Genomic DNA, 17,264 nt, shown 5'->3' on the forward strand with positions numbered 1-17,264 from the left:
TTCTGATCTCACGATCTCCGACAAGCTCAATTATTGAATATCATTAACAATAAACACAACACACTGCAATACAGTATATATAGTCTCTCTGAAAGCCAACAATGTATTCAGAAGCCAAGAATGTCATAATCTTTATCTTAAACAAATTCCAGCTGTGTTGTATTTGTACAACCAGATCCTCTGCAGTTTCCACAATCAGGAGTGCACTCAACATCGTGCTTCTTGCACGTGCACCTCAAGTTGCTGTGGTTAGTCTGGCAGTTGCACCAAATGACACCCGCCACAGCTCCTCAGGAGCAGTAGCTTGGTCTGTCTGGAGAGGGTCAAGCCCCTCGTTGCTCTCTCGCCATCCCCACTCTTTTGGAAGGACTCCATACCCAGGTCCATTCCAGTCTTGAAACAAAGTACAATGGAGGCTGTGGTACTTTGCTGCCGCTGATGAAGGATGTAAGCTCTGTGGTTGAACATAAGACGTGTTGGAGCGCACATTCTCACAGAACCACTTGTGCTGCAGAGTCTAGCTTTTTGCTGCAATTCCAATTGTAGTGGATCACCAAGGCTTTCTCCTGCAGCTACAGCATCATTGGTAGAAGCTGACTGTGCAAGAAACACCTTGGCTTGCTCACGGAAGTGACTGCTTGTCTTGAATCTATTGAGGTAAGCTCCTTTCCCCAATCCCGTAGAGGCAAGATGTTATGTCACATCCAAGGATAGCATGGAGGAAGAGGATGTGTTTGCATGTGTCTGGACTAAACTGTCCCTTGACCACCTGATGTTCCAGATGTGAGGGTTCTTTGTGTTCTTCTTAAACTCTGGATGGAAGAACAGGTAATAAGCCTCTAAGCTTGCATGGTAGCACAGTAGGATGAGGAGGTCTGTGTCATTACTGACCAGCACACTGTTTGAGACCGTAGCAGACTCAATAGTCTTCTGCACAACGAGAAGCTCTTCTCGGCATCTCTTGAAGTATGGTGTGTCTGACAGTTCCTTCATATGCTGTCCCATCATCCAAAAATAAAAGAATACTGATTTTAGGACTTTCCCCTCACAGGATTTCTTCAGATTTAGAGGACACCTTCCAAGGTATAATGCAAGTGAGAGTGCTTTTGTTGCAATTTGTTTGAGGTCATGGTACATAATGCCTGCACTAATATCAAAAAATAAGACATGGAACAATTACATTATGCAATTATGACAATTAGAATATTATATAGCTTCCAAAAAATATTCATGTTCTTCCAATGATATTGATATGTTTGTAAGGGGGGGGGGGGGGGTTAGATATCGCCTTATCAAAAAAAAAAACCCTGTAAATAGAAATGTATGGAGTCGCATGGTCCATGTACGGGACGTTTGCCAATCTCGATGAATTAAGTAGGGACACGTCAGCTTCAGGATGTCTTGTTTAAATGTGCACCATACGGGGGTGGTGCGTGGTAATAGTTAGTAATGATGGTTAAGAACATTGTGCATATTACCTCTATTTCAACCTCTACCAGGGGGTGCCGCGGGACTCAGCACGGGAGTGAGGGGAGGAGTGTTCATCGCCTCCCAAGGGGCAGAGCTCGGATCGCTTCGGGAGGGGGGGGGGAGTTTTTTTGGCTCCCCAGGGAGAGAAGAGGGAGGAGCTGGTTTGTGTGGTTGGAAGTCTGGGATGACAGGGAGAAAGAAAAAGCCTGAGGAGAAAACAATGACGTGTGAGAGTTCTAAGGAGGTCATCCTGCCTGCCTGTCTTCATCCTGTGCCTGTTCGTCCTGCCTACCTGTCTCTGCCTATTTTGGCAACCTGCCAGTGTGCTTCCTAGTCATCATCTCATCACCTGCTCGTCCACGCTACCACCAAAGCTGAATCCCCTGTTTTTGTCTCTTTCCTCGTCAGTGACTGAGTCTGGTGTGTGGCGCCTTATATTAGTTCTTCAGATCATTTTTATTCTCGTTGGATATAATTATATATTTATTATCGATTCCGTGTCCCCCTTTCTTCCCTCCCAACCCGCGGTCATATTCCTTTCGTCGAGTCAGTCTTCCCCTGGTTTTATTGTAGTTCGGGAATAAACCTGTTGGTTTTTAAAATAGCTAAGTTTCTCGTGTTTCTCCTCACAACCCGCACGTGCGTTGTCTGCCATTAATTTGGAACGTCTCCACAGGAGTTTAGCTGCTCGGAACATTGCGAGACTTTAACCTCCTGCTGCGACAAGCTCGACATTAGTTGAGCTGTCAATGCTACAATATTTTGATAAACATTTCGCATATTGTTTCGGGATGTTGTTATGTAGGAGACCAGTCCTGAAGTGTAAAGTAAAAATAAATAATAATTTTTTTTAAACGTGATTACGCAAAGCACGAATGTAGAAGTATGTCACTTTATGACCCACAAATACATGGGTTCTGTGAATAGCAGGGTTTGACAGTATAGGTATAAAAGGCTCATATTTAAGTTCTGCTTTCCTCGTGTCTGTATTTCAGATCAACTTGTATAAATGAGTGATGGGTTTATGGTTATTTCCCCATTCACTCATGGATGATTATCTAATTACAGGCATATACTAATGTTATGAAAGAGAGTGAACGATGCATGATTGTCACATGCTGATTAACAGATTTGGACTGTGAACACATGTGGGTTGATATGAAAGTAATGCTTCTTCTTTTTAAGGTCATTATCAAAGCATTATAGGAAAGCCATACAAGATCACAATGAAATATTTGTATCTTCCAACCATTCTAAGTTGAGCAGCACTGTGACCAGTCATGTAACAACGTCACACCATACTTTAAAAATGGCTGCCCTGCTAGATGTGTGTACAAAGCAGAGACCAGTAACTGAATTTCTTATTGCGGAAGAGATTCCTCCAGTGAATATTCATAGGCATTTAAAGAATGTGTACGGTGATTCTACCATTGATGTGAGTACCGTTCGACTTCGGGCAAAACGTTTCAAGAGCAGGGGAACTGATATCGATGACAAGCCTCAAGGTGGTCGGCCTACAACCGCAGTGATACCAAAAAACAAGAGTCGGATCAATGCGCTCATTAAAGTGCATTGCAGTTGACGGAAACTTTGTGGAAAAAAAAACTTAATATTTACCACGTACAGTCTGTATACATATTCCCTGAAATTATTGGAATTATATTTCACGAGAAATAAAATAAGAGGCATTCTTTCATACCAACCCTCGTGTAGATTTAACGAGATTATTGACATAATGGTTAGAGTGTCCGCTCTGAGGATGGTAGATCAGCAGTTTGAACCCTGACCGAGTTATACCACAGACTATTTTTAAAAATGGTACATGCTGCTTCCTTGCTTGATGCTGAGCATTTAAAAGGATTTAGCACGGACAAACAACAGTAAGTTGGCTAATACTAACACAGGCCTTGATGGGCTGAATGGCTTCCTTCTGCGTTGAAGTTGCTTGCAAAGGACCTCACATAATTAGTCAAATTAATGAATCTGCATTACAAAGCAGACATGCAAAAGCTTTCACTTCACCGAGGCCAGTGAAGCAAGTTCATCTTCATAATTCAATCGCAAATCCTCATGAGGTTCATCAATGGCAGTGAGAGGAATGACAGGAGAGGATTTCCTCTTTTTTTTGATAATTCAGCAGCAAAGAAGTAGGCATTTTCACAAGTGAAACTGCCCCAATGGAGTCATGTCAAAACCCAACTGAAGTGCATGTGACACCTGGGCTGAAGCTGCCATAGCAAAACCAAGCCAAAATTTAATCGACTTGTTCTTGTCACATACCCAACTCATCCACGAAGTTTCGTCATACTCATCCACAACTTTTTGAGACATCATGTGATACATAGTTTTTGGCCCGATCTCTTTTTATTTAATGCCTTAAACAAACTTTGGTACATCACAGATGATGAAGTTTCAGAGAAAAGAGCATATACCTATATTTGGGGGGGGGGGGGGCTCAACACCCCTACACCCTGATTTTTTTATGCCATGACAAATTTTGGTACATCACGGGTGATAAAGGTTGTGGTCAAATTTCATCAAAATTGTGTGTGTAGTTTCAGAGAAGAGAGAGAATACCTATTTTGGGGTGTCAAACTCCCCCCTCCCGCCGTAGACCCCATCCATGAGTGCAGATTTTGATGCAGTCAACACACCTTCGTTAGGCATCACATATGAAGCTAGTGACTAAGCTTCATCAAAATCGTGAGTTTGGTTCAAGCGATAATGACTGAAGTATTTACAGACTGACTGACTCACTCACTCACCTATGGACAATGCTCGATCACATAAGCTCACCTGACCTGAAGTGAGATAAAAATGAGATCTGGATCTTCACCAAAATCTCATCAATTTGTCCTTGTCACACACCCAACCTATCCAGCAAGTTTCGTGCAAATCCATCCCTAATTTTGGAGGGGGTCAAATACCCCTTTAGAGGGGTAACTTTGGAGAGGGGGTAACCCCCTCTCACCCCCCCCCCCCAAGGGATTTGCAGTTCCAACCTACGATTGGGGAAGGACGTACTTCAGAAGAGAAGGCAAATGCGGTTCAATATACTTGGACGTCACCAGGGAACAGATACAAGAATCAAATAGACTTAATTACCACGAGACGAAGAGATAAACAGACGTGAGTAAATGCACTCAAGATGCTTACCGAGTGCGGATTGTGGTAGTGATCATCAAATGTTCTGGGCTAAAATCAAAAGTCGATGTTGGAATACGAAAAAGTCAAAGAAAGCACCTCGCTGGCTTTTTTTACAAGACTTTAAAAAACTGCGATGCTTTTGAATTGTCAATTAAAGCGTCCATGGAAAACAAGCAGCACAATTGGTGCAACTTTGCTGATGCACTGATGCACCATTGACCAGAGTCGCAGGGCCAGGCTGAATGGCAGAGCTGAGCTGTTCAGTGAGCTGAGGCGTAAAACTGTACGTGCACTGAGGGTGGACAAGGAGGCCTATGTGCGAGGAATCTGTGAGGGGGTAGAGCATCACCTGTGGTCAAGTGCTTCTCGTCCTGCATACAGGGGAATTCGCGCATTGCGTTCATCCAAGCCCATCCCTCGGAGCACTGCAGTTCGAGCAGAGAGTGGTAGGCTCTTGACAGAGGAGTCTGAAGTGAAGGCCCGCTGGGCCGGTTACTTTGAGCGGTTGTACCAGGCTGATCCCCCAGCTGTCGAGTTGGACGTCAGGGGTGTTACAATCCCTGTTGCTGACCCTCGAATCAACTGTGGTCCACCTTCGCTTGTGGAAACACGGGCTGCGGTGAACCAGTTGAAACGGGGCAAAGCTCCAGGGATCTGTGGCATCCATGCTGAACTTCTCAAGGCTGGTGGAAATGCTGCACTCGTGTCGTTGCATGCAGTTTTGTGCTCTGTCTGGAACACAGGCATCATCCCAACTGACTGGAAGAGGGCCCTTGTCCCTCTCTGGAAAGGGAAGGGTGATCGCCAAGACTGCAACAACTACCGAGGGGTGACGCTGCTCTCAGTGCCGGGCAAGGTCTTTTCTCGGATAATTCTTGATAGGGTTCGCCACCATCTGCTTGAGCACCAGCGTCCAGAGCAGTCAGGCTTTACACCAAAGAGGTCAACGATTGACCGTATCCTTTCCCTTCATGTCCTCACCGAACGCAGACGAGAGTTTCGGCAGGGGCTGCTTGCAGCCTATGTTGATCTCTGTAAAGCGTTCGATTCAGTGAATCGGGATGTCCTCTGGAGGATTCTTGGTCTTCGTGGGGTGCCACCAAAACTGATCGATCTGATGTCTGAACTCTACTCTGGTACTGAGAGTGCTGTGAAGTGTGGTGGTACCATCTCTGACTTATTTCCAGTCGTTACTGGAGTTCGTCAGGGGTGTGTACTGGCCCCCACACTTTTCAGCACTTGTATGGACTGGATTTTAGGGAGGATGTCGGAGAGATCTAGCTGCGGTGCATCGTTTGGGAATGTCAAGATCTCGGACCTTGACTTTGCAGATGATGCAGTCATCTTTTCGGAGACTTTAGACATCCTTTTGGGGGCCCTCGAGGTGCTGAATGAGGAGTCGGAGCCGCTGGGATTATGGGTTTCTTGGGTCAAAACTAAGAGCCAGGCTTTCGGTGACATCTTGGATGCTGCTGTCCTGTCTGTGTCTGTTTGTGGTGAGGATGTTGGGGTCGTGGAGAGATTCACTTACCTTGGCAGTGATATTCATGTCTCTGCTGGCTGCGAGTCAGAGGTCAATAGACGTCTGGGTCGGGCCTGGGGAGTCATGGATTCACTGGATCATGGGGTGTGGCGCTGCCGGTACCTGTGCGGGAGGACGAAAGTCCGAGTCTTCAGGTCCTTGGTACTTCCAGTCTTGCTATATGGATGCGAGACTTGGACTCTGACCAAGGATCTGAGACGGAGACTTAATTCCTTTGGTACCAGGTCTCTTCGGAGAATCCTTGGCTATCGCTGGTCGGATTTTGTGTCCAACGAGCGGTTGCTGAGAGAAACTCGGATGAGATTTGTTACCTGCATAGTCCGTGAGCGTCAGTTGCGGCTGTATGGACATGTGGCTCGTTTTCCTGACGCTGATCCTGCTCACCAGATTCTCTCAGCGAGGGAGTCTCATGAGTGGAGGAGGCCAGTGGGCCGACCACATGCCTCATGGTTGCAGCAGGTTGACCATCATCTCAAGGAGATGGGGATGGGCCTGGCATCTGCCTGGGGGATGGCCAGACGGAGGCCCCTGGAGTACCGGCGTAAAGTGGACGCAGCGACGCGCTGTTCTGGCACATGCTCCCATACCTGACCTGACTGAAAGGTGCAATTGAAGAACATTGCCCAATTAATCGTCCAAAGAGGAAACCTTGGATGAGTGATGAATATCTCGATTTGATTGAAGAAAGAAGAAAGGCGAAAACCTTGGGATTACAAAGTTCTGAGTACAATAAGTTGTCTAAAGAAGTGAAGAAAACTTGTGAGAAAGTTGAGAAAGAGTGGTTGGACGCAAAGGCTGTGGATTCAGAAAGTGCATTTGCTGGTGGCCACAGCAAAAAGGTATATCATCTGGTTAGAGAATTGAGGGGCAAACAATGCAAGAATGAAGGTATTTGTATTAAAGATGCTGATGGTAGTTTATTGTTTAAGAAGGATAAAATCAAACAAAGATGGTATAACTACTGTAAAGTGCTACTCAGCGAGGATCCACATTTCATAAATCGATCTGATTGGGATTCTGAAGGTTATGAAGAAGAACCAGAAGTTCTGAAAGAAGAAATCAGATGTGCCATAAAACAATTTAAAACCAATAAGGCAGTGGAGCTTGATGGTATACCAACTGAGGCACACACAGCTGGTGGTGGAACAGTGATCAATATTATGAAAAGTATAATTGACAACATCTGGAAAATCGGAGATTGGCCCGATGAAGGGGTTATATCGGAGATAGTCACAATGCTCAAGGTTGCTGGATCGCAGGAGTGCTCCAAACATCGAATGCTCAGTTTAATAAGTCATGCATTGAAGTTTCTATTGGAGATCATCAGGCAAAGAGTAAACTACTATTTGAAAGAGGTTATTGCTGAGGAGCAATTTGTTTTGTATGTGGTAATGGCACCACAGATGCTATGTTGATGTTGAGAGCTTTGATTGAAAAGGTGAAGGGTAAAAAGGACACATAGTTATGGGCAATGTTCATCGACTATGTCAAGGCATTTGACAGCATCCAACATGAAGTGATGTGGAAAGCCTTATTGGAATTTAGAGTGCCAAAACATCTAGTTTGGTTGATTAGATGTTTGTATACAAAGGCAGTTGGAGTTGTTTGAGTAGACGATGGCAGAGAAATTTCATTTTGAAAAGAGAGTACATCAAGGTTGTTCACTGTTCCCTTGCTTTTCATTGCTGCTCGTGAGAGAATTATGAGAGATGTGAAGTGCATCTTACCAGAACAAGTGAGATGCCCAGTTGGTGATCGTGACATTTGGAATCTACGCTATGCCAATGATACTACCCTCTTGGCCAAATCAAAGATGGAGTTGGAATTAGTGGCAGAGGAAGTCAAGTTGAAGAGTGAGCTATTTGGCCTCCGTATAAACGAAGATAAGACTCAAGTTATGGTTTGGAATGGTGTAAGTGGAGAAAACGTGCATATTGGCACATCAGAACTGACCCCAGAGGAGCGTTATAAATATATTGGCTCAGTCATATCATCAACTGAAGCTACGTCCATGGAGATTAGGATCAGATTGCTCTGGCTCGAAGTGTAGTTAGTGATTTGTCCGCTGTTTGGAAGTCTCAATGTATTGGAATAGATTTGAAAAAAAGGCAAGTGAAATTGCTCGTTTGGAGTATTGCACTTTATGGCTGTGAAAGTTGGACTCTTAGAGCAGAGGATGAAAGGCATATTAATGCTTTTCAATTATGGACTTGGAGAAGAGTGCTGAGAGTGTCCTGGATGGAGCATAAAACAAATGAATGGGTTCATGGTAAAGTGGGAGTTCGAGAGGATGATGGTCTCATGAATGTCATCAGAAAAAGGAAGGTGGCAAAATATTGCACCTGGAAGAGAAGACCTGGTAGTGTGGTGTTAGCTTGTATTGAAGGATTGATGGAGGGGAAGAACAGGATTGGTCATCCTGCCATAACCAGGGGAGATAATTTGGGGTTTTGGGCTGTTGGTGGGGTACCTATTTTAAGAGACTGTGCTTTCTATCACCAACAGCCACCTCGAGCGGCTTTGGTGTGAATAATAATAATAATAATAATAATAATAATAATAATAATACTAAGAGGAAACGATAAAATACATTAACCACAACATCGAACTGTTGAGCTCTTTGTGAGCTACAACAGATGACCATTGCCATAAAAGTGTAAAATGTCGTTTTTCTTTAGGCAATCTCATGCCATTTGTTTTCCGATATATGAACAAACTAAGCAAATAAAATTGTAAGGAATATTCTTTTAAAACCTCAATGTGTAAATGATAAAATTATATTTTAAACGTAGAATATTTCGCAACCATTAATGCATCATATTACATCACAAAATTCGCTAATTATGGCAAATTATGCCGATAAAGAGGAAACTTCATTAATAATTGCAAGATCATCAATTCAGCAGTTTTATATCATATTTTATCATAACAACAAAATTACTATCAGCCATCAGGCTTCATGATTTACCTCATGACTTTCATGCACGTTCATTTTGTCGGCAAGCATTCTCCTCTGGCGTGCTTTCTTCTGTTCCCTTGTTTGTGTCACTTCATGAAGATTTTTGTGAATAGAGGCCAGGTACTCTTCTGTTCCCCAAGGTGTTAGTGTATGTGTTCTAGTATTGAGGAGACCATGCACATAAAAATGTCTCTTTTTCATCTTGTGCCCACATGCCTGATGTAACAAATTTCCAAACACAGAACATTTTCAAAACACACACACACATACGCATACACACACACACACACACACACACACACACACACACACACACACACACACACACACACACACACACACACACACACACACACACACACACACACACACACACACACACACACACACACACACACACACACACACACACACACACACACGTTTAGTAATAGATGTACATTAGTGGCTGTACAAGCACCGTTCTCTTCAGTTACCTCTGGGGCAGTGGCATGTCACTGCCACACCCTGCCTGGATTCACTCTTCAGTGTATCCGTAAAGCATGTTAGAAATCTTCCCGTGTAATTTGTGAGCAAGTGGGTGTGGTTTTATTTGGCTGTAATATTATAAAGTGAAGCATAAGAGCAAGCTCGTATGGCATGGTGGGATTTTGAGTAGATGCAAGAGTGATGCAACAAAACTAATCCAATGGCTCATTGAAGCTGTTTGTTTCGTTCCACGCAGTCACTACAAAAAATAATATTAAGGAATGAAAACATACATACTCAAAGCCAGGATCTTTTTTGTTGACAAACTCAACAATTCCACAGGTAAATTCCTGCAAAAGAAAATATCTCCATTATGAAAACCAAAGAATACATGAAGAAAGAGAAGGAGATGATAATTTACATCATAAGGAACAACTTCCCAAAAACATATATAATTAAGCAAAAATAAGAATTGTACAAGAAACCCTCCAATATTGTGGGGGTTGGGTTCCTGGAAAATGCTGTGATCATTGAAACTGCAATCGTGAAAACCAAGGGCCAATGGGAAAGCAGGGGTTCAGTTCCTGGGCTTTGAGAAGATATTGAGGAAGAGCGACGGTAGCCAAAAATAAACACATTACTATTGAAATAAACACATAAATACAATAAATACAGTGTAAGTTAAACAAAAACACAAGATTTTACCTTTTAAATGTATTACAAAATGGCGAGTTGGGTGATGGTAAACACATTACATACTCGCACTGTGCTCTGCCGTAAATAGAAAACACAAGATTTAGCTTGGGATTATGCAGTTTGTTGGAGGAGGGAGGGTGGAGTGGGGGAAGGGTGAGCTGGGAAACGTGAGCGGGGGAAGAATGAGCATGGAAGGGGTGAGCGGGGAAGGTGATTCGGCGAATGGAAGAGCAGTATTAGCTTTACAACGAAGGTGCCTACAGCATTGCCACAACCCACAATGGAGAAGGGTAACACGATCCTTAAATCACCTTACCTTGAACCACGATCTTCCTTGCTTGGGGACAAAGGTACAAGATGACATCATCCTCTGTCTGATCAGTGTTAAAAACCTGTTCCATTATAAAATCCCTTCGCCTCGATTTGTTTCATGAGCTGCACATGAGAATGTGTTTGAGAATGGGGGTTCAAATCTGGGAGTTGGAAATTAAGTGTTTGGCAATGAGGTTCGAATACAGAGTTGGAAAATGAATGTTTGGTAATTTGGTTTGAAGGATAATGAAGGTTTACGAATGAAGAAGAGTACAATGGGGAATGTTCTACCTACAATAATCGACCCTGTCATGGTGGACTGTACAGCCGCCACATTTTCTCCTTGAATCAAACGATGTAACAACTCGATATTTTTGCCCAAAGTCATAACTTTTCCCTGCCTTTTGGCATAACTAACTTTTTGTCTATTGCTTTACATTTGGGCTCATTAAAAATGGTGCGCGATAATCGTTCATGCATGGGATGTGACGTAAATCTTCTCGACTTGGAAAGCAAGGTACGAGATGACATCGCCTTCCAGAATAATCCGTCTCGTCGGTGTGAAAAACCTGTTACAAATCCCTTTGCCTCGATTTGTTTCATGAGCTGCGCAAGAGAATGTGTTTGTGAAGGGTGGTTCGAATCCGGGTGTCGGAAATTAAGTGTTTTGGCAAGAAGGTTTGAATACGGAGTTGGAAATTGAACGTTTGGGAATTGGTTTTGAAGGATAATGAAGGTTTACGAATGAAGAAGAGTACAATGGGGAAGATTCTAACAAAAATCATTGACCCAGTAAGGACAGTCCCTTCAGATGCACTCCACCTCCACCACCAAAGGTGGACTATCATTTCCTCTACCACCAAAGGTGGATGGAGGTTATGTTTTCACCCCTGTCTGTTTGTCTGCCTGTCTGTCTGTGAGCAGGATATCTCAAAAAGTTATGGGCAAATTCTGACGAAAATTGGTGAACACGTTGGGTGTGTGACAAGGATGAATTGCTTCGATTTTGGTGAAGATCCAGATTCGGATCTAGATACGATAATTTTTTTTAATATTCCGAGTGATTGTTCACCATTGAGAGATGTTGCCAAAAACGATATATAGCATAATATTTCAAAACGTTATGGATGGGTTATGACAAATCTTGGTGGATGAGTTGCTCATTCCTTCTTCGGGTTCCTTCTTGGTCTTCTGTTTCATTATATTTGTACCATATCTTGATGCTGTGTGGACTGTGCTTCCCTGTTGATGGATCTCTGGTAGCTTATACATGTTGCTGCATTTGAGCCTGTGGAGTAACTGCTGAAATCTATCTGTCCAGGTTCTTCCCACCATCTTTGTTCTTTATTCCTTTCACATTTCTTTCTAATTATTTATTTTTTACTATTCTCTTTATTCATTCTAATTCTTGCTTTTTCTTCTCTTTTATCTTTTACTCTCTATTCATCTTTCATTATCTATCTCTCTAAGGAGAAGTGAATTCTTGCAGAAATTTTTATGGCCTGGCTACACCTGGATGGGTATAATGTTTTTTTTCTCACCTGGCTGCACCTGGATGGTTTGAGAGTTGTGGAGTGGCGGCTGAAACCCAAATCCTACCCAGGTTCCTCCTAATGACCCCATCTTTGCTCTTCACTTCTTCACGTTCCTTCTTGGTCTTACGTTTCATTTGGTGGGTGACAAGAACAAGCCAATTCCATTTGGTTCAGGTACCAATCCAGATCTGGCCTATCAGTGAGATACAAAACGTAAACTGTTCAGCCTGGCGGGGGTATGCATGTGCTCTAATGTGTGCCATTTTAGTTGCTGAAAACGTTTATATTGAAAGCATTTATATTGAAAGCATTTATATTAAAAATGTCCATTTTGAAAATATCCATATTAAAAACATCTGTGTTGAGAAAGTTTATATTGAAATTGCTTGTACTGAAAGTGTTTATATAAAAAAATGTTTATACAGCATTGAAAATGTCTATATTAAAAACATCAATATTCAAAATGTTTATGTTGAAAAGGTCTATATTAAAAACGTCTTCGTTAAAAACGTTTATATTGAAAATTATGCTTATATTAAGAACATCTATATTGAAAAAGTTTTTATTGAAAACATCAATATTTAAAATGCTTATATTCAGAACGTCTACATTGAAAAAGTTTATATTGAAAACGTCGATATTAACAACGTCTATATTAAAAATGTCTATCTTAAAAACGTTTAGATTGAAAATGGTAATCTTGAAAACGGTTGTTTTGAAAACGTTTGGATTAAAAATATTCATATTGAAAATGTTTACATTGAAAACATTGACATTAAAAACGTTTGTATTGAAAACATTTATATTGAAAATGCTTATTTTAAAAACGTTTGGATTGACAATGTTTATATTGAAAATGTTTACATTAATAACGTTTATATTGAAAATGTGTCATCTGTTGAAGCATTATATGAGTAGTGTTCAATTCATATGTTTTATCAACAAGCATGTATTTAGCCCACACCATTAAAAACCAAATATAGATCACTGTACATATAATTCTCGAGCATGTGTGCAATGTACCTCAACATTTTCAATCGCGTACTGTTTCTTCTTATCCATTGTGTTTTAAACACCACACTTTGAAGTACCATTCAATTTCCACAAAATCAACGCAGTTGTCTTTTCTCCATAGGCATACCAGCAATGAAATACTATGCTGCTTATCCTGCAAATAATATTAAAAAAAAAATACATTTTGATGCATTAAGTAAAATCGACAAACCATTTGCTTTTTGTGATAAATAAAAATGCCCATGATAAAAAAAAGATCACACGTAAGCCATCAAACCTAAGTGCCTTGGCCCATACTGCTGTAAATCCAGTTATGTTTATCACTCAGCCTGCCTGCATATGTCTCAACAAAACAACAATAACATTCGTCAAAGACCCATGATATCCTTTGTAAATGTTCCATCTCAATAATTTACATCATTGCTATCTGTTTTTTTAGCATGCATCAGCAGGCTGGTAGGTAGGACAGGCAAACAGTTAAGAATCTTACTATTAATTTGCATCCCACTATCAATTTGCAATTTGTCACTGGATTTGACACCAATACAATTTTTTATGATTACATCAAAAACCTACACATATCGAACAAAGTTTCAAATGGAGCACCTCACTGCCATGAGAGCATTGAAATTGCATCAGATGTGGCAAAAAGTGTGAATTATTGCTCCTAGCTTGCAAGCTCGAAGACAGTAAGACACCATTTGGATTTTTGCCACTCCATCCCTACCTCATTTAGAATCCCGTGCAGGCATGGACAACTTAATAGTAGCGTCAAATTAGTCAAAAATATATTTTTCAACTGAAAATCCAGGAAATGTGATAATGGTATATTTTGACGTAGTCTTGCTCTTATTAATGTTCCGGTTATTCTGGCAGTGAATGATTGGTTAAAACAGGCCAACAATTGTAAAATGGCCTGAAAAGACAGCTAGTTAGTACTAGAAGACAATACTAACTTGTTGGAGACATGTCTAAATCGTACAACCTTCATTTTAAAATGGTCTAGAGATATGCACACTCACCTCTAAGCCATCTAGCCTGGGTTTGAATTTGAGTCCAGCTATAAACTGTCATCCACAGGTGATTCATCATTGTTTCACAAGCAGGGTGATTCATCATTGTGTGCCATCCCTCGGATGGATGTTAAAGTGGGCTGACATTAGTTGGTAAGTGTTAAAGATTCCATGGTATCCTTCCTGAAGAGTAGGCAAGCTATTGCCTGCACCATGAAGAAATTTTAAATGCCTGCCCTTACTACTGCTGGGAGAGGGATGGCAAACCACTCAGTGTAACCTCAAGCCTGAAAATTGCTTCGGCAGAACCCACACTCTGTATAACAGAGTATGGTACTGTACATCGGATTATTTATAAGTGGACACTATCAACAGATATTTTGCACAGACGTGGGTTCACCGGTGTCTGTAGTGTCGAGGTAACCTTATAATTGTGTAACTTGATCAAAATATAGTAGCATCTAATGAGAACTGACTCCCACGGTACTGGAATAGCTATATGATAACACTTTCGCCATTATGTATCTCATTGATAGAACAATACGCACTTCGCTGGTAAGGCCTGCCTGGAAATGAACATTATTAAGTACCTGATTAATGATGAAATGAAAATAATGTCCTCTACTGGTGCACCAGTATACATGCTCAATAATTATGAGGGCTGTATCAAAAGTCATGAGCATGTTTATTGTACAGTAAAACAAAGGTACATGTAAGAAAACTGACATTGTCAAAATTAACTGGACATATCACATTCCTTTTCTATAAAATCTCCAGAACAATCCACATATTTCTGCCAGCATTGCATGAGCTTAAATTCCCAACCAGCTACACATGGCGATCTGGACTGCCTCATTGTTTTCAGTGCTGGCCTCTCATGGGATCATTCAAGGGCCTCAACAGATGGCAGTCCATGGGGGCCAAATCCGGACTGTATGGGGGTTGGGAGAGCACTTTCCAGCCATTCTTTGAGATTTCCTCCAATGTCAGACATTGCCTCCAATGTCCAATGAGCTCTAGCTTTGTCATTTTGAAATAAGACAGCTTTTTTTAATTGGGCGTGTGAAGACCCTCCAATCCTGGCCAAGAATTGAGGTGAGTCAACTGAGGATTTTCGAATAATACGGTTTATTGAAAGAAGCACACACATGCATGCGGAGGTGGCGCAACGACTGACCACAGCGGTCAGACTCAGTACCACACTGAAAGGTCACACTACAAAACTCTCATATATAAAATCTATTCCTAGGTGGTTAAAAGGAAGACTGGGTGTGGACTAAGAAACAAATTTGCAAACCCCTTCCCCTCAAGGCCCTAGGGAGAATCGGCAATCCAACATCTTTCTCACGGTAATTCCCCCCTCCGCCAGGCTGCTAGACATCACTAGCACATGTTCATAAACAGAAGCAAAAAACCCTTTGTAGTTTTCAGCACTGGACCGCAAACAAAGCAGAGATCCAAGGACATGCCTCGGGTTTGTTTAATTAACACTGGAACATGTTAAGAGAAAACAGTTTGTACAAGGGCCTGCTGTGAGTTTGTTTATGGAGAGGAAAAGAGCCATGCAGGCTTGCGTAAAATGCATTTTAAGACAGCAAGGACACTGGTTTGAATCCTGTACAACTAACTAATATAGATACTGGCTTTGGATTAAATGATTAAATATGGATCTAATGTGACCATTTACCAATCACACCTGACAGGACGCTTTTCCTCAAGTGTATGTTTCAGTTTCTTGAGCGTCTGAACATAGCAAGCCATGTTAATGGTTTCCCCTTTGGGCAGGAAATATTGTTATGAATTTGGAAGCCTTGTGCACAAAGACAGACAGCAGTCCCCAAGTTTAGTTATCTCGATAAGTATGTGTTTATAGTTAGGGTTCCCTACCTGCGTCTAACGGGAATTACATGTGTGTGCTGTGGAGTTTCTTTTACAACAAATCTCCTTCACTTCACTTCACACACCGACACCATTGTCCACGTGCGTTTGACCACGTATGTGGGCGGAGATTTGATTTCCATCGCCTCAGAATGAGACTCCGCCCAGGAAGGCAGGGGTGTGCCCCTTGTCCAATCACCCCACAGAGGACGACTTTCCCATGACACCCCGGCCAATGAGGGTGAGATTGCCACAGAGGGCCTTTCCCACGACACCCTGGCCAATGAGGGTTGAGATGGCCACAGAGGGCGACTTTCCCACGACACCCCGGCCAATGAGGGTTGAGATGGCCACAGAGGGCGACTTTCTCACGACACCCCGGCCAATGAGGGTGAGATTGCCACAGAGGGCGACTTTCACACGACACTCTGGCCAATGAGGGTTGAGATGGCCACAGAGGGCGACTTTCCCACGACACCCTGGCCAATGAGGGTTGAGATGGCCACAGAGGGTGACTTTCCCACGACACCCCGGCCAATGAGGGTGAGATTGCCACAGAGGGCAACTTTCCCACGACACCCTGGCCAATGAGGGTTGAGATGGCCACAGAGGGCGACTTTCCCACGACACCCCGGCCAATGAGGGTTGAGATGGCCACAGAGAGAGACTTTCCCACGACACCCCGGCCAATGAGGGTGAGATTGCCACAGAGGGCAACTTTCCCACGACACCCTGGCCAATGAGGGTTGAGATGGCCACAGAGGGCGACTTTCCCACGACACCCCGGCCAATAAGGGTTGACATGGCCACAGAGGGCGACTTTCCCATGACACCCCGGCCAATGAGGGTTGAGATGGCCACAGAGGGCGACTTTCCCACGACACCCCGGCCAATGAGGGTTGAGATGGCCACAGAGAGCGACTTTCCCACGACACCCCGGCCAATGAGGGTGAGATTGCCACAGAGGGCAACTTTCCCACGACACCCTGGCCAATGAGGGTTGAGATGGCCACAGAGGGCGACTTTCCCACGACACCCCGGCCAATGAGGGTTGAGATGGCCACAGAGGGCAACTTTCCCACGACACCCTGGCCAATGAGGGTTGAGATGGCCACAGAGGGCGACTTTCCCACGACACCCCGGCCAATGAGGGTTGAGATGGCCACAGAGAGCGACTTTCCCACGACACCCCGGCCAATGAGGGTGAGATTGCCACAGAGGGCAACTTT

At 42.9% G+C, this 17,264-nt stretch overlaps 1 protein-coding gene and 1 long non-coding RNA gene across 14 annotated transcripts in view; one reads left to right on the plus strand and one right to left on the minus strand.

Annotated features, from left to right (window-relative positions):
- Window positions 1–17,264, minus strand: part of LOC147032885 (sperm flagella and cilia-associated protein 2-like) — a 204,223-nt gene that overhangs the window by 171,969 nt on the left and 14,990 nt on the right. For all 12 annotated transcript variants that reach the window (XR_015055389.1, XR_015055390.1, XR_015055392.1 and 9 more), the window contains exons 2-4: window positions 13,154–13,298; window positions 9,885–9,937; window positions 9,129–9,276 (exon numbers count right to left, since the gene is read on the minus strand). Coding sequence is in view for 7 of the 12 variants with exons in the window: in XM_085870859.1 (XP_085726985.1) it covers window positions 9,129–9,276; window positions 9,885–9,937; window positions 13,154–13,192 (240 nt within the window). In the remaining 5 variants the exon portion in view is untranslated. The remainder of the gene's footprint in view (window positions 1–9,128; window positions 9,277–9,884; window positions 9,938–13,153; window positions 13,299–17,264) is intronic.
- The window catches only part of LOC147032887 (uncharacterized), a 103,144-nt gene that overhangs the window by 14,854 nt on the left and 71,026 nt on the right, over window positions 1–17,264 (plus strand). Inside the window, exon 3 of one of the 2 annotated variants that reach the window (XR_015055394.1) lies at window positions 573–1,327. The exons of the other annotated variant lie outside the window; for it this stretch is intronic. This is a non-coding gene — a long non-coding RNA (uncharacterized LOC147032887). Of the gene's footprint in view, window positions 1–572; window positions 1,328–17,264 lie in introns of those variants that run through there. 2 annotated transcript variants of the gene reach the window in all.

The sequence above is a fragment of the Eptatretus burgeri genome, chromosome 2 (genome assembly GCF_056783735.1).
Source record: "Eptatretus burgeri isolate ZD-2024b chromosome 2, Ebu_testis_v1, whole genome shotgun sequence".
Lineage (NCBI taxonomy): Eukaryota > Metazoa > Chordata > Myxini > Myxiniformes > Myxinidae > Eptatretus > Eptatretus burgeri.